Source organism: Pelophylax lessonae (assembly GCF_965119305.1).
Source record: "Pelophylax lessonae genome assembly, chromosome: 8".
NCBI classification, from domain to species: Eukaryota; Metazoa; Chordata; class Amphibia; order Anura; family Ranidae; genus Pelophylax; species Pelophylax lessonae.
In genome coordinates, this window is record NC_138775.1 from 2,922,873 (window position 1) to 2,948,624 (window position 25,752).

A 25,752-nucleotide genomic window follows, 5' to 3' on the forward strand; every position below is an offset into this window, starting at 1 on the left:
CGTATGTGTGTGTGTGTGTGGGGGGGGATCTGAACTCACAGGATACAATGTAACGTGTGTGTGTGTGTGTGTGTAAGGGGGGGGGCTCTGAGTTCATAAGATACAATGTAACGTATGTATGTGTGTGTGGGGGGGGGGATCTGAACTCACAGGATACAATGTAACGTGTGTGTGTGTGTGTGTAAGGGGGGGGGGCTCTGAGTTCATAAGATACAATGTAACGTGTGTATGTGTGTGGGGGGGGGGGATCTGAACTCACAGGATACAATGTAACGTGTGTGTGTGTAAGGGGGGGGGGCTCTGAGTTCATAAGATACAATGTAACGTATGTATGTGTGTGTGTGTGTGGGGGGGGGGGATCTGAACTCACAGGATACAATGTAACGTGTGTGTGTGTGTAAGGGGGGGGGCTCTGAGTTCATAAGATACAATGTAACGTGTGTGTATGTGTGTGTGTGGCAGTAACATGTTTCTTGCCCCGGTCTCTCTGGGTTTCCCGTCTCCTTGTACAGACTCTAGGGGGGCTCAGCAGATGTGCTCATATATTTAGAGAGATGTGATTGGACAATCTCTGGGACTCATCGGTTCGGTGTAATGACAACTTACCTCCCATGTGATGACAAGCTCGTTCTTGCTGCCTCCTCCCCCGCTCACATTGGCTGGAGTCACCTCCGGGACTAAACAAGGGAAAGGAAAAAGTCTGATATTACAAATGGTGGAAAACTGGAAAAGAAAGCCAAACCCCAAATGTTGGTTGCTGCGGGGATCACATCAGGAGACATAGAAGGGATCACAGCAGGAGGCATAGCGGGGATCACAGCAGGAGGCATAGCGGGGATCACATCAGGAGACATAGCGGGGATCACATCAGGAGGCATAGCGGGGATCACACCAGGAGGCATAGCGGGGAATCACATTGGGAGGCATAGCGGGGATCACATCAGGGGTCACAGTGGTGGTCACTGCAGGGGTCACAGCGAGGGACACAGAGGGGGTTACAGTGGGGATCACAGCAAAAGGACACAGTGGGGATTACAGCGGAAATCACAGTGGGGGTCACAGCATGAATTATAGTGGGGGTCACAGTGGGGATTACAGTGGGAGTCACAGCGGGGATCACAGCGGAGATCACAATGGGGATTACAGTGGGGATCACAGCGGGGATCACAGTGAGGGTCACAGCAGGGATTACAGTGGGGATCACAGTGAGGGTCACTGCGGGGATCACAGCAGGGATTACAGTGGGGATCACAGCGGGGATCTGGCTGCTTCAGAATGGATAACGAGGGCTGAGCTGTCTCTGGTACTGAAGAGTGATAGCTGGAGATTATTGGAGATTATTGGAGAGGATATTGATGAGGCCATGCTAGCTCTCTCCCCCATAGGACAATGACATGAGCAGCAGCGGGGGAGGGGGAAGGATACAAATGTGCAACCAGATTTATTATTTTTATTCCACTTGTCTATCTTTTTTAACTTTAGTAATCATTATTTCTTGTCACCACTAGATGGCAGCAAAGACTGAGAAAAAGAAAGAGAAAAGAGGAAAAGGAGAGAGAGTGAAAAGGGAGCGAGAAAAAGAGCGACAGAGGGAAAGTGAGAGAGAAGAGGGCCACACAGAGAGAGAAGAGGGCCACACAGAGAGAGAAGAGGGCCACACAGAGAGAGAAGAGGGCCACACAGAGAGAGAAGAGGGCCACACAGAGATAGAAGAGGGCCACACAGAGAGAGAAGAGGGCCACAGAGAGAGAGAAGAGGGCCACAGAGAGAGAAGAGGGCCACACAGAGAGAGAAGAGGGCCACACAGAGAGAGAAGAGGGCCACAGAGAGAGAGAAGAGGGCCACAGAGAGAGAGAAGAGGGCCACAGAGAGAGAGAAGAGGGCCACACAGAGAGAGCAGAGGGCCACAGAGAGAGCAGAGGGCCACACAGAGAGAGAAGAGGGCCACACAGAGAGAGAAGAGGGCCACAGAGAGAGAGAAGAGGGCCACACAGAGAGAGAAGAGGGCCACACAGAGAGAGCAGAGGGCCACACAGAGAGAGCAGAGGGCCACACAGAGAGAGCAGAGGGCCACACAGAGAGAGAAGAGGGCCACAGAGAGAGAGAAGAGGGCCACACAGAGAGAGAAGAGGGCCACACAGAGAGAGCAGAGGGCCACACAGAGAGAGAAGAGGGCCACACAGAGAGAGCAGAGGGCCACACAGAGAGAGCAGAGGGCCACACAGAGAGAGCAGAGGGCCACACAGAGAGAGCAGAGGGCCACACAGAGAAAGAAGAGGGCCACACAGAGAGAGAAGAGGGCCACAGAGAGAGAGAAGAGGGCCACACAGAGAGAGAAGAGGGCCACACAGAGAGAGAAGAGGGCCACACAGAGAGAGAAGAGGGCCACAGAGAGAAAGAGGGCCACAGAGAGAGAGAAGAGGGCCACACAGAGAGAGAAGAGGAGAGGGCCACACAGAGAGAGAATAGGGCCACACAGAGAAAGAAGAGGGCCACACAGAGAGAGAAGAGGGCCACAGAGAGAGAGAAGAGGGCCACACAGAGAGAGAAGAGGGCCACAGAGAGAGAGAAGAGGGCCACAGAGAGAGAGAAGAGGGCCACAGAGAGAGAGAAGAGGGCCACAGAGAGAGAAGAGGGCCACAGAGAGAGAAGAGGGCCACAGAGAGAGAGAAGAGGGCCACACAGAGAGAGAAGAGGGCCACACAGAGAGAGAAGAGGGCCACACAGAGAGAGCAGAGGGCCACAGAGAGAGCAGAGGGCCACACAGAGAGAGAAGAGGGCCACACAGAGAGAGAAGAGGGCCACAGAGAGAGAGAGAAGAGGGCCACACAGAGAGAGAAGAGGGCCACACAGAGAGAGAAGAGGAGAGGGCCACACAGAGAGAGAATAGGGCCACACAGAGAGAGAAGAGGGCCACACAGAGAGAGAAGAGGGCCACACAGAGAGAGAAGAGGGCCACAGAGAGAGAGAAGAGGGCCACAGAGAGAGAGAGAAGAGGGCCACACAGAGAGAGAAGAGGGCCACAGAGAGAGAGAAGAGGGCCACAGAGAGAGAGAAGAGGGCCACACAGAGAGAGAAGAGGGCCACAGAGAGAGAGAAGAGGGCCACAGAGAGAGAGAAGAGGGCCACAGAGAGAGAGAAGAGGGCCACAGAGAGAGAGAAGAGGGCCACAGAGAGAGAAGAGGGCCACAGAGAGAGAAGAGGGCCACAGAGAGAGAGAAGAGGGCCACACAGAGAGAGAAGAGGGCCACACAGAGAGAGAAGAGGGCCACACAGAGAGAGCAGAGGGCCACAGAGAGAGAGAAGAGGGCCACACAGAGAGAGCAGAGGGCCACACAGAGAGAGAAGAGGGCCACACAGAGAGAGAAGAGGGCCACACAGAGAGAGAGAAGAGGGCCACACAGAGATAGAAGAGGGCCACACAGAGATAGAAGAGGGCCACACAGAGAGAGAAGAGGGCCACACAGAGAGAGAAGAGGGCCACACAGAGAGAGCAGAGGGCCACACAGAGAGAGAAGAGGGCCACACAGAGAGAGAAGAGGGCCACACAGAGAGAGCAGAGGGCCACGCAGAGAGAAGAGGGCCACACAGAGAGAGCAGAGGGCCACACAGAGAGAGCAGAGGGCCACACAGAGAGAGAAGAGGGCCACACAGAGAGAGAGAAGAGGGCCACGCAGAGAGAAGAGGGCCACACAGAGAGAGCAGAGGGCCACAGAGAGAGAGAGAAGAGGGCCACACAGAGAGAGCAGAGGGCCACACAGAGAGAGAAGAGGGCCACACAGAGAGAGCAGAGGGCCACAGAGAGAGAGAGAAGAGGGCCACACAGAGAGAGAAGAGGGCCACACAGAGAGAGAAGAGGGCCACACAGAGAGAGAAGAGGGCCACACAGAGAGAGCAGAGGGCCACACAGAGAGAGCAGAGGGCCACACAGAGAGAGAAGAGGGCCACACAGAGAGAGAAGAGGGCCACACAGAGAGAGAAGAGGGCCACACAGAGAGAGAAGAGGGCCACACAGAGAGACACACATTTCCAGAGACTCTCCGCTCTCATCCCAGACTTCACCCTTTATATTATCCAAGATAATTGTTGTAAAGAAGTTTTACTGCAGAGAATGCATTAAGGTTAAACACATTTCATGCCCCCCCCCCCCCACTAAATACTGACCTGATCCTGGAGCGCGGCAGAAAGCTGCGGCACTGTTCTCCTGTTCTTCCTCTCTCTCTCCTCGCTGGACATTGGCATGCTGCAGTCAATTAAATCCAGCGAGGACAAAGCAGGAGTGGGGCTGAGCCGCCCCATTACAGAGCAGGGGTGGGGCTGAGCCGCCCCATTACAGAGCAGGGGTGGGGCTGAGCCGCCCCATTACAGAGCAGGTAAGTATACCAAGTTTATTATTTAAAAAATATTATATATATTTATACCTTTGCAATCACTTTAACTTCATAACATTTCTGGAGTCTCCTCCGATTCCCTTCATACTATCATTTATCTTTAATAATGCCCTAGGAGTTATTCTTCCTGCCCCCCCCCCCCCCATGCTCCAGCCAACCCATAATAATTGCTCAATTGCTTTGGCAATGCTAAAATGTATTGGATCCTGCCAACAAAGCGATCTGAATCTGAGGAGAGAGAGAAATAGATTCTCCACTTTCATCCTGAACTTCATTTCTATAGAGGAGAAGTGAGAACTCCAAATCCTACTGGGAGAAGAGGAGCCAAAATGTATTTGGTCCTGCCAATAAAGCTCATATAAATTGAAGAGAGAGGGGAGACAGAGGGAAGAGAGAGGAAGAGAAGAGAGAGGGGGAGGGAGAGAGAAGAGAAGAGAAGAGGAGAGAAGAGAGAGAGAGAGAGAGAGGGGGGGGGGAGAGAAGAGGGAGGGGGGAGAAAAGGGGGGGAGAGAAGGGAGAGGGGAGATAGAGAGAGTGTGGGGGGGGGGGAGAGGAAGATGATAAAGAGAGAAAGGAGAGAGAGGAGAGGAGATAGAGAGAGGAGAGGAGAGATAAATGCAGCTAAATGATATTAATAAGCTTCATAGACAATAGTAACCTGTGCTTTCAGTGAAGGAAGAGAGATGGCGCTATGGTGCATTCCTCCAGGAGTGTCACACAGGAGTTCTCTAGCTGTTGCAGGCGGTGAGGCACAGCACTGGGTTCTATCCCAGGTCCCGGGATCTCTAGCTGTGGCGGGAGGTGGGGCACAGCACTGGGTTCTATCCCGGGCCCTGGGATCTCTTGCTGTGGTGGGGCACAGCACTGGGTTCTATCCCGGGATCTCTTGCTGTGGCGGGCGGTGGGGCACAGCACTGGGTTCTATCCCGGGCCCCGGGATCTCTAGCTGTGGCTGGTGGTGGGGCACAGCACTGGGTTCTACCCCGGCCCCCCGGGATCTCTAGCTGTGGCGGGTGGTGGGGCACAGCACTGGGTTCTATCCCGAGCCCCGGGATCGGTTGCTGTGGCGGGTAGTGGGGCACAGCACTGGGTTCTATCCCGGGCCCTGGGATCTCTAGCTGTGGCTGGTGGTGGGGCACAGCACTGGGTTCTATCCTGGGCCCCGGGATCTCTTGCTGTGGCGGGTAGTGGGGCACAGCACTGGGTTCTATCCCGGCCCCCCGGGATCTCTTGCTGTGGTGGGGCACAGCACTGGGTTCTATCCCGGCCCCCCGGGATCTCTAGCTGTGGCGGGTGGTGGGGCACAGCACTGGGTTCTATCCCGGGCCCCGGGATCTCTTGCTGTGGCGGGTAGTGGGGCATAGCACTGGGTTCTATCCCGAGCCCCGGGATCTCTAGCTGTGGCGGGCAGTGGGGCACAAAACTGGGTTCTATCCCGGGCCCTGGGGATTTCTAGCTGTGGCGGGTGGTGGGGCACAGCACTGGGTTCTATCCCGGGCCCCAGGATCTCTAGCTGTGGCGGGCGGTGGGGCACAGCACTGGGTTCTATCCCGGTCTCCGGGATCTCTAGCTGTGGCGGGTGGTGGGGCACAGCACTGGGTTCTATCCCGGGCCCCGGGATCTCTTGCTGTGGTGGGTGGTGGGGCACAGCACTGGGTTCTATCCTGGGCCCCGGGATCAGTTGGCCCCGATATCACACAGTTCTAGTGAGCCGTCCATCTCTCTTCCTTCATCTTTGGTGGATTTTATTATTGTCTTTGAAGCGTATTAAAGTCATTTTGCGGCACTGTGCCGGCGCGCTCTTCTCTATTTTCTTTCTATCACAAACCAGTTTAGCGCGTTCCGAGACTAATGCGGTTTATCAATGGATTTGTCTTCCCTCTGGATATAATCCCGCCATCCAAACCGCTTACTCGTAATAAGGTTGGAATTTGACGCGCTCGGAGAACTTTGTTATTTTTTTATTTTTGTAGAAACATTTCTCCTGTCCATGACTTACGTGCTTCCTCTGTCCTTCTCTTATCAGACGGGGGACTCGGCTCTCCAATGCCAATTTGGTTGATGGCAATGACCCGAAATTCATATTCCACCCACGGACTCAGACCGACCACAGTGGCTGTGAATGATCGACCATCCACCACCTCCGGCACTGAGAGGAAATCAGAAATACAGAGAGGGCTTCTATTTATAAAGAATTACCAAATAAATGTAATCATTCCCTCTAGCATTCTCTAGAATTGTTACATTGTATCTCTTGTTCCAAAGCTGACTGTATGTCCTATGCTCCTCAGCTCCACCTAGAGGCCATACTGTGGTATTTGAATTCCTGTATAACATTTTTTGCCCAATTTGCACAGAACAAATATTCATGCAGTTTCTCTGGATAAATGGCTATGCAAAGATTTATTAATAAGACCCCAAAGTGTCACCAAAACAAAAAGTGAGCCTATCAGAAGATGCTGGTATAATCCTCAGATTCATTCACTGTAATATCCAATTTTCAGTTGCTTTAGCAGCTGTGCTGAATGCTTATCAGGCAGTGGTGCCATCTACAGACGGGAAGCTGGTACTGCGGCTTATAGATTTTTACCATTGAGTGCCAGAAAATAAAACAGAAGAATTTGCTTCAACTCCAACAGATGAGGCAGAAAATACTTTCTTTCAATTTATTAACCACTTCAATACTGGACACTCTCACCCTCCTTCCTGCCCAGGCCAATTTTCAGCTTTCAGCGCTGTCACACTTTGAATGACAATTACGTGGTCATGCAATGCTGTACCCAAATTCAATTTGTTTTCATACAAATAGAGCTTTATTTTAATGCCATTTAATCACCACTGGGTTTGTTTTCTTTTTACTTAACCACTTAAGCCCCGGAAGATTTTACCCCCTTCCTGACCAGGGGGTATTTTGCGATTCGGCACTGCGTGACTTTAACAGACAATTGCGCGGTCGTGCGACGCTGTACCTAAACAAATTTGGCGTCCTTTTTTTCCCCACAAACAGAGCTTTCTTTTGGTGGTATTTGATCACCTATGCGATTATTTTTTATGCTACATATGTTTGGTAAAAAAAAATCGCAAAAAGCGTATTTTGATTGGTTTGCGCAAAAGTTATCGCGTTTACTAACAAAGGGAAAGATTTTTGTCATTTTTGTTGTTTTTTTTTAACGCGTAATGGCGGCGATCTGCGATTTTTTTTGCGGTACTGCGACATTGCGGCGGACAGATCAGACCCTTGACTGACATTTTTGACACTTTTGGGGTTACCAGTGACATTTCTACAGTAATCAGTGCTATACATATGCACTGTTACTGTAAAAATACACTGGTAGTGAAGGGGTTAACTTTATTTGGGAGGGAGGGGCTGTGTGTGTCCCTAGGGGCGTGCTTTCTACTGTGATTGGCTGTGGCTTGAGCTGTAAGGACACTGATCAACGGATCTACATAGTAGATCCGTGTGATCAGTGTCTTTACACCGAGGAGAATGACAGGCAGCTTGTTTACATCAGCCGCCTGACTTTCTCCCTCTCCCCCGCCGATCGCCGAGTGGCCGGCGGACATTGGGTCCACCGGTCACACACGCGGGGGGCCCGTGACCACGCGGGAGCGCGCCTCCGGGGGCGCGCGCTCGCTCCCTAGACCCTCACAAGCTAGTGACGTAGCACTACGTCACTTTGCCTGTGAGGGGCTGACTGCCGATGTAGATCGGCGTTAGGCAGTCGGCAAGTGGTTAAAAAAAAAAAAAAAAGGTTTTTTGACAGTTAATTTTGTAAATAAGTAATTTTTCTCCTTCACTAATATGCGCTGATGAGGCAGCACTGACGGGCACTGATAGGCTGCACTGATGATGGGGACTGATAGGTGGCACCCGTGGGCGGCACTGGTGGGCACTGATGGGCAGCACAGATGAGCAGGCATTGATGGGCACTGACTGGCTTCACTAATGGGCACTGATTGGGGTAACTGATGGGCACTGATTGTTGTCACTAATGGGCATTGATTGGGGTAACTGATGGGCACTGATTGTTGTCACTAATGGGCATTGATTGGTGTCACTAATGGGCACTGTTGTTGCTTTACTGTAATCGGGGCACAGATGATCAGTGCCCTGATTACTTGTCCTGGACTCCCCTTTGAGGAGCCGTTGTTCGGCTCTCTTCATCACACACTCTGACAGTATGAGGTGAGGAGCACCGATAAACGGCACGTTTACATGTGACTGGCTGTGATTGGACACCGATCACATGGGTAAAGAGCCACGTCATTGTCTCTTTACCAAGATCGGAGTCGCACAGTGTCCTAGGAACAAGACGCGGCCGCGATCGTCGCCCTGCATGCCCCCAATGGATGCACAAGAGCGGCCGTTCTGGGGCGCCGTCATATGATGTCCTCCCAGAACGAGAGCCGCACCACTTCCCCGTCATTTGACGGTGGGTGGGTGGCAAGAAGTTAAAAACATTACAGAGAATGCAGCCTATCCAATCACTAGAGAGTGGTGACATCACTGAGAATGCAGCCTATCCAATCACTAGAGAGCGGTGACATCACTGAGAATGCAGCCTATCCATTCCCTAGAGAGCGGTGACATCACTAAGAATGTGGCCTATCCAATCACTAGAGAGAGATGACATCACTGAGAATGCAGCCTATCCATTCACTAGAGAGCGGTGACATCACTGAGAATACAGCCTATCCAATCACTAGAGAGTGGTGACATCACTGAGAATACAGCCTATCCAATCACTAGAGAGCGGTGACATCACTGAGAATACAGCCTATCCAATCACTAGAGAGCGATGACATCACTGAGAATGCAGCCTATCCATTCACTAGAGAGCGATGACATCACTGAGAATGCAGCCTATCCATTCACTAGAGAGCGGTGACATCACTGAGAATACAGCCTATCCAATCACTAGAGAGTGGTGACATCACTGAGAATACAGCCTATCCAATCACTAGAGAGCGGTGACATCACTGAGAATACAGCCTATCCAATCACTAGAGAGCGATGACATCACTGAGAATGCAGCCTATTCAATCACTAGAGAGCGGTGACATTACTGAGAATGCAGCCTATCCATTCACTAGAGAGCGGTGACATCACTGAGAATGCAGCCTATCCATTCACTAGAGAGCGATGACATCACTGAGAATGCAGCCTATCCAATCACTAGAGAGCGGTGACATCACCGAGAATGCAGCCTATCCAATCACTAGAGAGCGATGACATCACTGAGAATGCAGCCTATCCAATCACTAGAGAGCGGTGACATCACCGAGAATGCAGCCTATCCAATCACTAGAGAGCGATGACATCACCGAGAATGCAGCCTATCCATTCACTAGAGAGCGATGACATCACTGAGAATGCAGCCTATCCAATCACTAGAGAACAGTGACATCACTGAGAATGCAGCCTATCCAATCACTAGAGAGCGATGACATCACTGAGAATGCAGCCTATCCAATCACTAGAGAGCAGTGACATCACTGAGAGTGCAGCCTATCCAATCACTAGAGAGCGATGACATCACTGAGAATGCAGCCTATCCAATCACTAGAGAGCGGTGACATCACTGAGAATGCAGTCTATCCAATCACTAGAGAGCGGTGACATCACTGAGAATGCAGCCTATCCATTCACTAGAGAGCAGTGACATCACTGAGAATGCAGCCTATCCATTCACTAGAGAGCGGTGACATCACTGATGATATCATACAGATCTCTTATTCTCAGGTAGAATATTGAAGGTTTCTCCTCACCGGTGTTGACCGCCTGCCACCCCACAGAGAAGGGGGTCCTGGCCTGGACGACGTACATAGTGATGGGGCTGTGATTGTCCACTCCCGGCATCCATGACAGCTGGGCGGTGGTGTCGGTGATCTCCTCCACAGTCAGAGCGTCCGGTGGGCCGGGAGGTCCTGAAATATAAAAAGAGCATTAAAGAGACCCCGACACCATTCATTGTACACAAATCTCACCATGGGAAATCCTCCAAAAGCCAATGAGACGTCTGCTGGGTGCCGCCATCTTGAATGTGATGTCAGCAGATTCCCTTCACCACCCGACAAAAGGTTATGTAGGGAAGTGAGAGTCAGAGGAGCTGGGCCAGCACAGACATTATTTAGGACACTCACAGAAGAGAAGAGGTCTATATCCTTCGAAGAGGGGGTTAGACTGAGGTAGGAAACTGAATCTACCTGGACTATTCCAATGGTGACATCGAAGGATGGGGGAATGTCACCCCATTCTTTGAAAATGAAGGTTTTATAGGTATTTATATATGTATATATATATATATATATATATATATATATATATATATATATATATTTTTTTAATATATATATTTTATATATATTATATATATATAATTCTTATATTATATATATTATATATAAAATATATATAAAAAAAAATATATATATAATATATATAATATAAATATATATATAATATATATAATATAAATATATATATAATATAAATATAAATATATATTATATATATATGTATATATATATATATATATAGCTACAGGTGTATCCTCTACAGATCAAACACTATTTATTCATTAAAAAGAATGATTTGGGAGAATACCGCATTATTACCATTAGAAGTGGTTGATAATCATAGGAAATAAGTATTTCCTGTAATCCTCAGCTCCACCTAGTGGCCATAATACGGTATTTTCCTGACTCTAACTTTACGAATGGATAACATTCAACCTGGAGAGTAAATAGCCTGAGAATATTTGATTTTTCTGTATTTGCACACAACGAATGTACATTCAGGTTTGCAGAATTAATAGCTGTGGAATTATATTTTATACAGACCCCCCTTTATTTCCTGACAGGTCCTTTATCATATATACTAATAATTACAGTACATTCTAGAAGCCTCCATCCCACCATCCTCCTTACCTCGGACGATGAGATCCGCTCCGGCTGATAACTTGTCTACACTGGTGTGGACCAGGCAGATATATTTCCCAGCATGCTTCAGCTGGATGCTTCTTATCATTAAATCTCCGGCTGAGTCTTGCTGAAACCAGAAGAAATAAGAGGGGCAGGTGAGGAAAATACCGGCACCGGGCAATACCAACCCCCCCTCCCACATTTACCCAGAACCCCAATGGTGCCACCAGTATGGGAAGCCCAATTCCACTGCAGACTGGAGTCGGCCATTTATGACAGCAGAACAGTGAGCAAAGTTCAGTAAGAGCTCCCGACCAATCAACGAAGAGTCCGAAAACTCAGGAAGATCATATGAAACCTCCTTCAGGTTTATGAGGTTCCGATGTCTCCCAGTTCTTTGAAAGCCCCAAAATGCAATGAATGTTTCATACACTCCTCGCCCCCCCATACACTCCTCGCCCCCCCATAATACACTCCTCGCCCCCCCCCCATACACTCCTCGCCCCCCCCCCATACACTCACCGGCCACTTTATTAGGTACACCTTGCTAGTAGTGGGTTGGACCCCCTTTTTGCCTTCATTCTTGGTGGCATAGATACAACAAGGTGCGGGAAACCTTCCTCAGAGATTTTGCTCCATAGTGACATGATAGAATCACGCAGTTGCTGCAGATTTGTTGGCTGTGTGGGGGAGGAGTGGGGGGGGGGTAATGGTTTAGGCTGGTGGTGGTGTAATGGTGTGGGGGGGGGGTCTTGGCACACTTTGGGCCCCTTTAGTGGTATGAACCCCACCCCTACCTGAGTATTGTTGCTGACCATGTCCATCCCTTTATGACTACAGTGTCCCCATCTTCTGATGGCTCCTCCCATCTTCTGATGGCTCCTCCCAGCAGGATAATGCACCATGTCACAAAGCTCCAATCATCTCACCACTGGTTTCTTCACCATGACAATGAGGTCACTGTCCTCCAATGGCCTCCACACTCACCACATCTCATCCAATAGAGCACCTCTGGGATGTGATGGAACGGGAGATTGGCATCATGGATGTGCAGCTGACAAATCCGCTATCATGTCACTATGGAGCAAAATCTCTGAGGAAAGTTTCCCGCACCTTGTTGTATCTATGCCACCAAGAATGAAGGCAAAAGGGGGTCCAACCCACTACTAGGAAGGTGACCTAATAAAGTGGGCGGTGAGTGTATGGGGGGGCGGGGGGCGGGGAGTGTATGGGGGGGCGGGGAGTGGAAAGCGCTCATACTTACTCCTCCCACTCGCTCAAAGTGTTCCCCGTCTTTCTGGAAGTCGATGAGTTGTCCGTTGAAGACCCAGGAGAAGGAGATGTCCAGCGAGTGGTCATGGGAGACCTGGCAGGGCAGGACGATGCTCTCCCCGACTGTGACGTCCATGCTGGATGGGGGGACCAGAACCTGCGTGGGGTCTGACAAAGGACAAACATTAGAAGCCGTACAATTACCCAACAGACCTTCCAATCTAACCAATGAGTGATCAGGAACTCTGCAACTGCTATAGGAGGAAGTACAATCATTATAATGGGCTACAGATAGATTAAGCAGGCCTCTTACAGTGCTTCTGGGGGGATATTGATCAGATATATGCCCATATTAGGTCAATTATGTCACAAGCATCCCCGCCCCTTTGGGTACATACAAGGTTCTGCTGGAACCAAACTCTTCACTACTCACAACTAAAACAAGAGATTTTTTTTTTTTTTTAGGCATATGTCATACAGAGTATTCTATACCTTTCCAACTTGGGAGCATTTTCACATGTCTACCTGTCTAATTATGACTGCTCTGTTGAAAAATGTCTCTAGTTTACAGAGCTCAATAGCTCAAGCTTAAAGCTCAGGATGTGTCAGAGAAGTAGCTCCTCCCTGTCCCTGTTCATAACAAGCTCCTCCCTGTCCCTGTTTATAACAAGCTCCTCCCGGTCCCTGTTCATAACAAGCTCCTCCCGGTCCCTGTTCATAACAAGCTCCGCCCTGTCCCTGTTCATAACAAGCTTCTCCCTGTCCCTGTTCATAACAAGCTCCTCCCTGTCCCTGTTCATAACAAGCTCCACCCTGTCCCTGTTCATAACAAGCTCCTCCCTTTCCCCGTTTATAACAAGCTCCTCCCGGTCCCTGTTCATAACAAGCTCCTCCCTGTCCCTGTTTATAACAAGCTCTTCCCGGTCCCTGTTCATAACAAGCTCCTCCCGGTCCCTGTTCATAAAAAGCTCCTCCCGGTCCCTGTTTATAACAAGCTCCTCCCGGTCCCTGTTTATAATAAGCTCCTCCCGGTCCCTGTTCATAACAAGCTCCTCCCGGTCCCTGTTCATAACAAGCTCCTCCCGGTCCCTGTTTATAACAAGCTCCTCCCGGTCCCTGTTTATAACATGCTCCTCCCAGTCCCTGTTCATAACAAGCTCCTCCCGGTCCCTGTTCATAACAAGCTCCTCCCGGTCCCTGTTTATAACAAGCTCCTCCCGGTCCCTGTTCATAACAAGCTCCTCCCTGTCCCTGTTCATAACAAGCTCCACCCTGTCCCTGTTTATAACAAGCTCCTCCCATTCCCCCGTTTATAACAAGCTCCTCCCGGTCCCTGTTCATAACAAGCTCTTCCCGGTCCCTGTTCATAACAAGCTCCTCCCGGTCCCTGTTCATAACAAGCTCCTCCCGGTCCCTGTTCATAAAAAGCTCCTCCCGGTCCCTGTTTATAACAAGCTCCTCCCGGTCCCTGTTCATAACAAGCTCCTCCCGATCCCTGTTCATAACAAGCTCCTCCCGGTCCCTGTTTATAACAAGCTCCTCCCGGTCCCTGTTTATAACAAGCTCCTCCCGGTCCCTGTTTATAACAAGCTCTTCCCTGTCCCTGTTCATAACAAGCTCCTCCCTTTCCCCGTTTATAACAAGCTCCTCCCGGTCCCTGTTCATAACAAGCGCCTCCCTGTCCCTGTTTATAACAAGCTCTTCCCGGTCCCTGTTCATAACAAGCTCCTCCCGGTCCCTGTTCATAACAAGCTCCACCCTGTCCCTGTTCATAACAAGCTCCTCCCTGTCCCTATTCATAACAAGCTCCTCCCTGTCCCTGTTCATAACAAGCTCCTCCCGGTCCCTGTTTATAACAAGCTCCTCCCTGTTTATAACAAGCTCCTCCCTGTCCCTGTTCATAACAAGCTCCTCCCGGTCCCTGTTTATAACAAGCTCCTCCCGGTCCCTGTTTATAACAAGCTCCTCCCGGTCCCTGTTTATAACAAGCTCCTCCCGGTCCCTGTTTATAACAAGCTCCTCCCTGTCCCTGTTTATAACAAGCTCTTCCCGGTCCCTGTTCATAACAAGCTCCTCCCGGTCCCTGTTTATAACAAGCTCCTCCCGGTCCCTGTTTATAACAAGCTCCTCCCTGTCCCTGTTCATAACAAGCTCCTCCCTTTCCCCGTTTATAACAAGCTCCTCCCGGTCCCTGTTTATAACAAGCTCCTCCCTGTCCCTGTTTATAACAAGCTCTTCCCGGTCCCTGTTCATAACAAGCTCCTCCTGGTCCCTGTTTATAACAAGCTCCTCCCTGTTCATAACAAGCTCCTCCCTGTCCCTATTTATAACAAGCTCCTCCCTGTCCCTGTTCATAACAAGCTCCTCCCGGTCCCTGTTTATAACAAGCTCCTCCCTGTTTATAACAAGCTCCTCCCTGTCCCTGTTCATAACAAGCTCCTCCCGGTCCCTGTTTATAACAAGCTCCTCCCGGTCCCTGTTTATAACAAGCTCCTCCCGGTCCCTGTTTATAACAAGCTCCACCCTGTCCCTGTTCATAACAAGCTCTTCCCGGTCCCTGTTCATAACAAGCTCCACCCTGTCCCTGTTCATAACAAGATCCTCCCTGTCCCTATTCATAACAAGCTCCTCCCTGTTTATAACAAGCTCCTCCCTGTCCCTGTTTATAACAAGCTCCTCCCTGTCCCTGTTCATAACAAGCTCCACCCTGTCCCTGTTCATAAAAAGCTCCTCCCGGTCCCTGTTCATAACAAGCTCCTCCCTGTTCATAACAAGCTCCTCCCTGTTCATAACAAGCTCCTCCCTGTTCATAACAAGCTCTTCCCTGTTCATAACAAGCTCCTCCCTGTTCATAACAAGCCTCTTCAGGTGGGGGTGTGTGGAGTTTCAATTAGAGAGAGGCATTTTCCAATAGACGTGCAGAACGGAAAAATATCTTTAGGATAGATTTGTAATGTTACTAATTTCGTTTTGGATTTTGTTTCGTTTAATTTCATTTATTTTATTAATTTTCGAATGAATTCTAAGTTTTTTTGTAATTGATTTGAATTTGGATCGGTTGAAAAATGATCAATCGAATCGAATTCTGTGTGAAGAATAGCTGGATGTTAAGCAGCGGGCTGGAAAGCCGACCGCCACGTCCTTAAGCTTGATTTATCAGCTGCCAGCGGGCTCCGCCCCCCCCCCCCCCACTGAGAGCTGAAATGTAAACAAAAGAATGCCGGTAATAGAAAATAAAAAAAAAAAACGCGTGGGGTCCCCCCGAAATCTATACCAGACCCTTATCCGAGCGTGCAGCCTGGCAGGCTAGGAAACGGGGGGCGAGCAAGCAGCCCCTCCCTTCTGAACCATACCAGGCCGCCAACATTGGGATGGGGTGCTTCGGGCAGGGTAGTGATTGTGAGGGTCTGCGGGGCTGGGGGGCTTATCAGAATCTGGAAGCCCCCCCAGATCCTGCCCCCCTCCCCCCGGGGCCCCCAGTTCCTGCCCCCCCCCACCCCCTATGTGAATGGTATGGATTATTTTCGAGATTTTCTATTGCCGGCATTCTTTTGTTCACATTTCAGCTCTGAGTGTGGGGGGGGGGGGGGGGAAGCCCGCTGACAGCTGATAAGTCATTGGTTGGTAAGGATGTGGCGGCCCGCTGACAGCTGATGAGTCATTGGTTGTTAAGGATATGGCGGCCCGCTGACAGCTGATGGGTCATTGGTTGTTAAGGATGTGGCGGCCCGCTGACAGCTGATGAGTCATTGGTTGTTAAGGATGTGGCGGCCCGCTGACAGCTGATGAGTCATTGGTTGTTAAGGATGTGGCGGCCCGCTGATAGCTGATGAGTCATTGGTTGTTAAGGATGTGGCGGCCCGCTGACAGCTGATGAGTCATTGGTTGTTAAGGATGTGGAGGCCCGCTGACAGCTGATGAGTCATTGGTTGTTAAGGATGTGGCGGCCCGCTGACAGCTGATGAGTCATTGGTTGTTAAGGATGTGGCGGCTGGCTTCCCAGCTACTTTGAATCGGTCGATCATTTTTCGACTGATCCGAATAGTTACGACAATTTGGAAATTCTTTTGAAAATGAACAAACTAAACTAAATTAAACAGATTTCAACTAAATTTGTAACTATTTGATTCGGAGATTCAGATGTATAACCAAAAATTCATCCGAATTTACATTTGGACCAAAACGAATGGCACATGTCTATTGGTCAACTCTACCGGCCTCTTCGGGGGTGAGCATTGCACAGAGGTCACAGGACTCCCCCTGATAATGCCTTCATCTGCTTTTCTCTCCAAAAGGATGGCGCCATCTTGCTTCAGGCATCATCCACCATCTACTTCCCGGTCTGAGAGGCCGACTCAGAGATGACAGTCATGTAAATCTTGGTGCCTTTGCAGTTCTTTGTTGTATTCACAAATGTCTGACACAGATCAGCCCCTGCTGCAGCCTCTCACCTAGTGACTTGGTACAATGTTACATTATACAGTCTGATCTCTGGGCTCCCCCTACAAAGTTACAGTGTTGTAGTCTGCTCTCTGGGGGAGGGGAGACTGAGGAAATGCTTCTTCCTGCCTGCAACAGACTGACAACATAATTTCAGCCGAGAGGCACAACTAGAACCTTCAGGGCCCCGGTGCAAGAAACCATGAAGGGCCCCCCTGAGCCCTTCCCACTGATCCTGGGGCCCTTTACTCTCATCATAGCACCCTTTATTATGGTCCTGCGGGCCACCTTCCTTCTGTCTTGGCGTCCCCCACGGTGGTAGGACACCACTGCTCGGTCGCAAGTGCAACCTTTGGTAGTTTTTTATTTTTTATTATTTTTTAATATTTTTTTTACAATTAAATTTTTTATTATTTTTTACATATTTTTTTAGGCGACAGGAGGGGAATGTGGAGGAACCGATGGCCTCCATTTCCCTCCTGCAGCCGCTGAATGTCTGCAAGAGGGAGAGGAGGAGAAGCGGGCATTCAGTGGCTACATGAAGGGATTGGTTCCTCTACATGCCACTGCCCCACTGCTCTCCTATCCAGACATACAGAGGGGGCACATAGGCCCCCTGGAACATGGGGCTGGGTCGCAATGGCAACCCCTGTGACCCCTGTACATACACCAGGGGTACTCAAACAAGGATTCAGGACATTGACCCACCAGGGGTACCCAGACAAGGATTCAGGACATTGACCCACCAGGGGTACTCAGACAAGGATTCAGGCCATTGACCCACCAGGGGTACTCAGACAAGGATTAAGGCCATTGACCCACCAGGGGTACCCAGACAAGGATTCAGGCCATTGACCCACCAGGGGTACCCAGACAAGGATTCAGGACATTGACCCACCAGGGGTACCCAGACAAGGATTCAGGACATTGACCCGCCAGGGGTACCCAGACAAGGATTCAGGACATTGACCCACCAGGGGTACTCAGACAAGGATTCAGGATATTGACCCACCAGGGGTACCCAGACAAGGATTCAGGCCATTGACCCACCAGGGGTACCCAGGCAAGGATTCAGGACATTGACCCACCAGGGGTACTCAAACAAGGATTCAGGACATTGACCCACCAGGGGTACCCAGACAAGGATTCAGGACATTGACCCACCAGGGGTACTCAAACAAGGATTCAGGACATTGACCCACCAGGGGTACCCAGACAAGGATTCAGGACATTGACCCACCAGGGGTACTCAGACAAGGATTCAGGACATTGACCCACCAGGGGAACCCAGACAAGGATTCAGGACATTGACCCACCAGGGGTACTCAGACAAGGATTCAGGACATTGACCCACCAGGGGTACTCAGACAAGGATTCAGGACATTGACCCACCAGGGGTACCCAGACAAGGATTCAGGACATTGACCCACCAGGGGTACTCAGACAAGGATTCAGGACATTAACCCACCAGGGGTACCCAGACAAGGATTCAGGACATTGACCCACCAGGGGTACCCAGACAAGGATTCAGGACATTGACCCCCCAGGGGTACCCAGACAAGGATTCAGGACATTGACCCACCAGGGGTACCCAGACAAGGATTCAGGACATTGACCCACCAAGGGTACCCAGACAAGGATTCAGAACATTGACCCACCAGGGGTACCCAGACAAAGATTCAGGACATTGACCCACCAGGGGTACTCAGACAAGGATTCAGGCCATTGACCCACCAGGGGTACCCAGGCAAGGATTCAGGACATTGACCCACCAGGGGTACTCAAACAAGGATTCAGGACATTGACCCACCAGGGGTACCCAGACAAGGATTCAGGCCATTGACCCACCAGGGGTACTCAGACAAGGATTCAGGACATTGACCCACCAGGGGTACTCAGACAAGGATTCAGGACATTGACCCACCAGGGGAACCCAGACAAGGATTCAGGACATTGACCCACCAGGGGTACTCAGACAAGGATTCAGGACATTGACCCACCAGGGGTACCCAGACAAGGATTCAGGACATTGACCCACCAGGGGTACCCAGACAAGGATTCAGGACATTGACCCACCAGGGGTACCCACACAAGGATTCAGGACATTGACCCACCAGGGGTACCCAGACAAGGATTCAGGACATTGACCCACCAGGGGTACTCAGACAAGGATTCAGGACATTAACCCACCAGGGGTACCCAGACAAGGATTCAGGACATTGACCCACCAGGGGTACCCAGACAAGGATTCAGGACATTGACCCCCCAGGGGTACCCAGACAAGGATTCAGGACATTGACCCACCAGGGGTACCCAGACAAGGATTCAGGACATTGACCCACCAGGGGTACCCAGACAAGGATTCAGGACATTGACCCACCAGGGGTACCCAGACAAGGATTCAGGACATTGTCCCACCAGGGGTACCCAGACAAGGATTCAGGCCATTGACCCACCAGGGGTACCCAGGCAAGGATTCAGGACATTGACCCACCAGGGGTACTCAAACAAGGATTCAGGACATTGACCCACCAGGGGTACCCAGACAAGGATTCAGGACATTGACCCACCAGGGGTACTCAGACAAGGATTCAGGCCATTGACCCACCAGGGGTACTCAGACAAGGATTCAGGACATTGACCCACCAGGGGTACTCAGACAAGGATTCAGGACACTGACCCACCAGGGGAACCCAGACAAGGATTCAGGACATTGACCCACCAGGGGTACTCAGACAAGGATTCAGGACATTGACCCACCAGGGGTACTCAGACAAGGATTCAGGACATTGACCCACCAGGGGTACTGTAACATAAATATCAGATATAGATTAGATTTGCATTAGCGAAATATGAAGTGAGTGATCTGTAGAAATATGTAGTGAATTGTAGATGTGGTGTCATTTTGAGTTAATTAATTTAGTATCAGTTACACACACACATGTCCTGTTAGTAGCATTTGATAGGACACAGCTGGTCTCTGGGATAGAGTTGACACCTGGTTGCCAATTAAGGTCCCCCATGCAATTGAACAAAAATTGTCACCTTCTGGGAAGCTTCAAGGGAGACTGCTAGTCATTTTGGCTGCGGAAAACCGCAGGGGTGCGGTCGAAGGCTCCCAACAGTCTGCGAGCTGTTATTGCTATCATCAGATCAAAGGAATGTATTTTATCTCTCATAAAAGTTAAAATATTATTGGCAGAGAGATGAAAATAATTCCTTCTTATGACTCACATGTGGGGCTACAAGAACATGTAAATCTGTGTCTGTGGCATGTTTAGAATCCTGGAGAATTGCACAAAACCGTTATATGGCGCATGATTGCGGCAGGCAGGCAGTGTTTGGTACTGTCGCGATCAGACCAATGCGCTGGTGTCAGAATTCCTATCCCTGACTCAAGAGTCAGCGCCGTTCTGGGCCAATTCCACTCTGGTCAGTTCAGAACACAGAACATCCTGTGGGCTGAGATGGGGACAACCCCCTGGGGTTGATTGGGTAAGGGCTAAAGTCCAGCCCACATCAATATTCCAATAAATTGGGAAATTTGAGATTTGCACATGGTTCTTCCTTGAAGCCAGTTCTGAACTGAGGAGTTCCCGCATGATTTCCGGTATGCTTCTGCCAACGGAATAAGCTTAGGTAAAGTTTATTTCTGTTTTATTCCCTTCTATTTTCATAGCAAATTGCCAATTGTGTGTCTTCTTATCTTTTGTGTATTTTTTGTAACTGCTTTTGCTTTGTATATATTTTTTATGCACTGCCCACTTTCGGGATATTAAATTATAAAATTAATAAGTGACTTCTGTTTACTAAGCTAGGACTCATACCTCTAGAGAGATTATTTGCATTTTAGTGCCTAAATTGCTTGATCTACGCTACATGCCAATCTGTATGCAATTGCACTGTGTGTTGGCAGATTGCATGCAGATTGTAAACCAGACGGAGATCTGCGTGTGTGTGGTGTTCCAGCAGACCAGTCTGTGGACAAACTGTTGGGTGGTGGCAGGCTATCGTGTGGTGTGTGGGTGTGGGGACAGTAGGAAGAGTGATTAACACAGGGGTTCTGGCTTGTAGGATAGCTGGAGGAATCCTAGCAGTGTGTGGTAATTACTAGACTGCTCCCCCACCATTAGAGTGCACCAGATTGTATGTAAGATTTGTATCTGCCTGTGTGTGGTCAGCCAGCTGGATTGGAGTGGAGTCTCCCTCTAGTGGTGACTGAAGGCAGTGCAGGCTGTGAAAGTGTCACAGCCAATCTATTACTTAGTAGGAATTTTCTTTATTTCCGTTATCCCCTTATACTCCCCAGTCACGGTTTACCACGTCTCGGTTAGCTAGTCGCCGTGGGCATGGTCGAATCGTGACAGGTACCCAGCCAAGGATTCAGGACATTGACCCACCAGGGGTACTCAGACTCAGATTTCTGTCTGATTCTCCTGCTGTGGGTCAGTATTGAAGTCAGAGGATCAGCTTTATAGCCAGGCCATTAGCCTTCCTGAAGGAGGTCAGTGATGGCCGCTTCATAATTCTCCCAGGGAAGGCTCCTCTAAGTAGACCGCCTTGTACTCAGTAATGACTTCAATCACAAAGCTTCCTCCGGCATTACCGAAAATTATATTCCGGTGTGAAGGGAGTTGCGGCAAATCCTTCTCATCATCAATAGGATCAGATGGAGGCGCAGAGCTCTCTATTCCTTGGATTACATCTCTAATCTGCGCTGACATGAACAATGCCGGGATGTCATTTTTCTCCATCTAGGACAGTTCATGGGAAGGTCAGAGAAGACGTTTCCCCCCCCATACCGAGGATCCGAGGACCGCCTGAAATATGGGACCCCAACTCCCCGAAATCTGATTTGTTCCCCCGGAGGAATTCTATGAGGAACCATCTTCTACAACCCCAGGGACCGATTCATACAACCTTTCCATAATGTGGATGAGGAAGATTCCGGGAAATGGCCTCCGCACCGCACTTACCTTTCACCACCAGGGTGCCGGTGCTGCTGGCCGTGCCAAAGTGGTTGCTGGCTGTACAGGTGTAGCTTCCGGCGTCCGCTTTGGTGAGGTTGGAGATCTTCAGACTTCCATCATCCAAGACTGAGACTCTGGAATACAAAGAGGAGTCACAGGTTATAGAAGATTGAGGGGGAGGGGTAGAGGCGATAGATTAGATAGATAGATAGATAGATAGATAGATAGATAGATAGATAGATAGATAGATAGATAGATAGATAGATAGATAGATAGATAGATAGATAGATAGATAGATAGATAGACAGACAGATGTTATACACCCTACATCATATACATTGTATACACTCCACATCATATACATTGTATACACCCCACATCATATACATTGTATACACCCCACATTATATACATTGTATACACTCCACATCGTATACATTGTATACACCCCACATTATATACATTGTATACACCCCACATTATATACATTGTATACACTCCACATCATATACATTGTATACACTCCACATCATATACATTGTATACACCCCACATCATATATATTGTATACACCCCACATCATATACATTGTATACACCCTACATCATATACATTGTATACACCCCACATTATATACATTGTATACACTCCACATCGTATACATTGTATACACCCTACATCATATACATTGTATACACCCCACATCATATACATTGTATACACTCCACATCATATACATTGTATACACCCCACATCATATATATTGTATACACCCCACATCATATACATTGTATACACCCTACATCATATACATTGTATACACCCCACATTATATACATTGTATACACTCCACATCGTATACATTGTATACACTCCACATCGTATACATTGTATACACCCTACATCATATACATTGTATACACTCCACATCGTATACATTGTATACACCCCACATCATATACATTGTATACACTCCACATCATATACATTGTATACACTCCACATCGTATACATTGTATACACCCCACATCATATACATTGTATACACTCCACATTATATACATTGTATACACTCCACATCGTATACATTGTATACACCCCACATCATATACATTGTATATACCCTACATCATATACATTGTATACACTCCACATCATATACACCCCACATCATATACATTGTATACACTTCACATCATATACACCCCACATCATATACATTGTATACACCCCACATCATATACATTGTATACACTTCACATCATATACACCCCACATCATATACATTGTATACACTCCACATCATATACATTGTATACACCCCACATCATATACATTGTATACACTCCACATCATATACATTGTATACACTCCACATCATATACATTGTATACACTCCACATCATATATATTGTATACACTCCACATCATATACATTGTATACACTCCACATCATATATATTGTATACACTCCACATCATATACATTGTATACACTCCACATCATATATATTGTATACACTCCACATCGTATACATTGTATACACCCCACATCATATACATTGTATACACCCCACATCGTATACATTGTATACACCCCACATCATATACATTGTATACACTCCACATCGTATACATTGTATATATTGAGAAGCTCACAGTGAAATCAGAGGAAGCCGTTTCAGTCCAGGAGAGGATGGAGAGGATGGAGGGAGGATTTCTCATTGGACGGTTGCACAGACGGAATTTTCTGAATCTAATGAAGATCTCTCAGGATTCTGCAGTACAGATGAGAGACGGACGGACAGGAGACGTCTCTTTGGTGTTTCCCACCCCCCACCCCCCGCTGCACTCGGAGTTCCGGGAGAAAGTGATAAATATATAAAAGTAACCGGTGAGATGGATATTGACACTTCAAAGAAGACGCGATGAAGACATGGCGGGAGCCGAGATGAAGACATGGCGGGAGCCGAGATGAAGACATGGCGGGAGCGGAGATGAAAGGCGATGGCGGAGCGGAGTGCGCGTTTCTTGTGCTTTCTGATGAGACGGAACCACGAGGATGACAATCTAATGAGTAGATGGAAGAGGACCGGCCGGCCTCACCGCTCTCTATGTACAGCAATGAACGGGCCTCATAGTGGGGGGCCGGACTATACACTCATCTATGGAACCCACCAATAAAAATGAGGGACACTAAATCACCAAAATCCCATGTGATGGGGGTCACTTTGGTTGGGGGGTCCATGGAACCCAGATTACCTTACCGCTGGACATCATAGGACCTCCTGGGCTTGAAGTGGGGATATCAGGGTGACGGGTGCAGCTGCTGGCATCATTCAGATATAATTGTTTTAGCTGGCGATTCCCTTCACTGTAAGAACAATCATAGAAGCTGTTCAGCCGCTTGATTGTTCTTACAGGCGGCGGGATGGGACATCCCCACCCCTCCTGCCACCCTCCGGGGCATTCTACTGGCTTACCCATGTGATCAGAGAGCCGGAGAAGGAATCCGCCGGCAGCGGAAGTACACCATAGAGACTGCCAAGAACCAGATAGCATTCTCTATGACTCCTGGAGGCCCGGGCACGACGTTATGACGTCATAACGGCCTGGCAGTTGTCAATACTACACTGATCTTGGCTAAATAGCCAAGATAATTTTTTTTTCTTTTTGATTTCAGGCTTTTCAGCCTGTAGGAGAGATGTGAGGTCTTATTGACCCCCGATCTCTCTATAAAGAGGACCTGTCTATCACTATTCCTATTACAAGGGATGTTTACATTGCTTGTAATAGGAATAAAAGTGATCAATAAATTAATCAAAGGGAAAGTGTAAAAAAAATTAAATAAAAATGAAATAATAAAAAAATAAATAAAGTGCCCCCTATCCCCGCGTGCTCACACGCAGAAGTGAATGCATGCATACATTGCGGCCACATATGTAAGCAGAGTTTAATCCACACATGTGAGGTATCGCCGCGATCATTAGAGTGAGAGCAATAATTCCATCCCCCGACCTCCTCTGTAACTCAAAACTCGTAACTTGTAAACATTTTTAAAGCTTTGCCTATGGAGATTTTTAAGTACTGAAGTTTGGCGACATTCCACGAATGTGTGCGCAAATTTCAAGCATGACATGTTAGGTATCTATTTACTTGGCGTAACATCACCTTTCACATTATACAAAAAAAATTGGGCTAACTTTAGTTTTTTTTTTTTTAAATCATAAATCTGTTTCCCCCCCCCCCCCCAAAAAAACATGTTTGAAAAATTGCTGTACAAATACCGTGTGACATAAAAAGTTGCAATGGCCGCCATTTTAAAAAATTAGACTTTTACATTTATTGGGAATGTTATATAATAGAAAGTCAAAAATATTGTTTTTTTTCCCCCAGAATTGTCGCTCTTTTTTTGTTTATAGCGCAAAAAATAAAACCGCAGAGGTGATCAAATACCACCAAAAGAAAGTTCTATTTGTGGGGATAAAAAAGAACAATTTTAATTGGGTACAGCGTCGCACGACTGCGCAATTGTCCATTATTGTAACACAGTGCTGTATCGCAAAAAAATGGTCTGGTCATTAAGGGGGTAAAACCTTCCGGTCCAGAAGTGGTTAATAAAATCACTGTCAGCTATTGTTGCTAGTGGGTAAGTAGAATACGGTGTGTGTTGGTTGTTCCTTAGTTATGGTAAATATATTTCTGTATACAATTTGATCTGCCTATGATAATGTAATCAGGCACCTGACCTGGTGG

General features: G+C 48.5%; 1 protein-coding gene across 3 annotated transcripts in view; it reads right to left on the reverse strand.

The window, feature by feature from the left end:
* The window catches only part of LOC309561911 (contactin-4-like), a 192,434-nt gene that overhangs the window by 17,283 nt on the left and 149,399 nt on the right, over positions 1 to 25,752 (reverse strand). For all 3 annotated transcript variants that reach the window (XM_082265976.1, XM_082265975.1, XM_082265974.1), the window contains exons 12-17: positions 22,004 to 22,131; positions 12,580 to 12,755; positions 11,322 to 11,442; positions 10,161 to 10,319; positions 6,391 to 6,540; positions 607 to 677 (exon numbers count right to left, since the gene is read on the reverse strand). In XM_082265976.1, the coding sequence (XP_082122102.1) occupies positions 607 to 677; positions 6,391 to 6,540; positions 10,161 to 10,319; positions 11,322 to 11,442; positions 12,580 to 12,755; positions 22,004 to 22,131 (805 nt within the window). The remainder of the gene's footprint in view (positions 1 to 606; positions 678 to 6,390; positions 6,541 to 10,160; positions 10,320 to 11,321; positions 11,443 to 12,579; positions 12,756 to 22,003; positions 22,132 to 25,752) is intronic.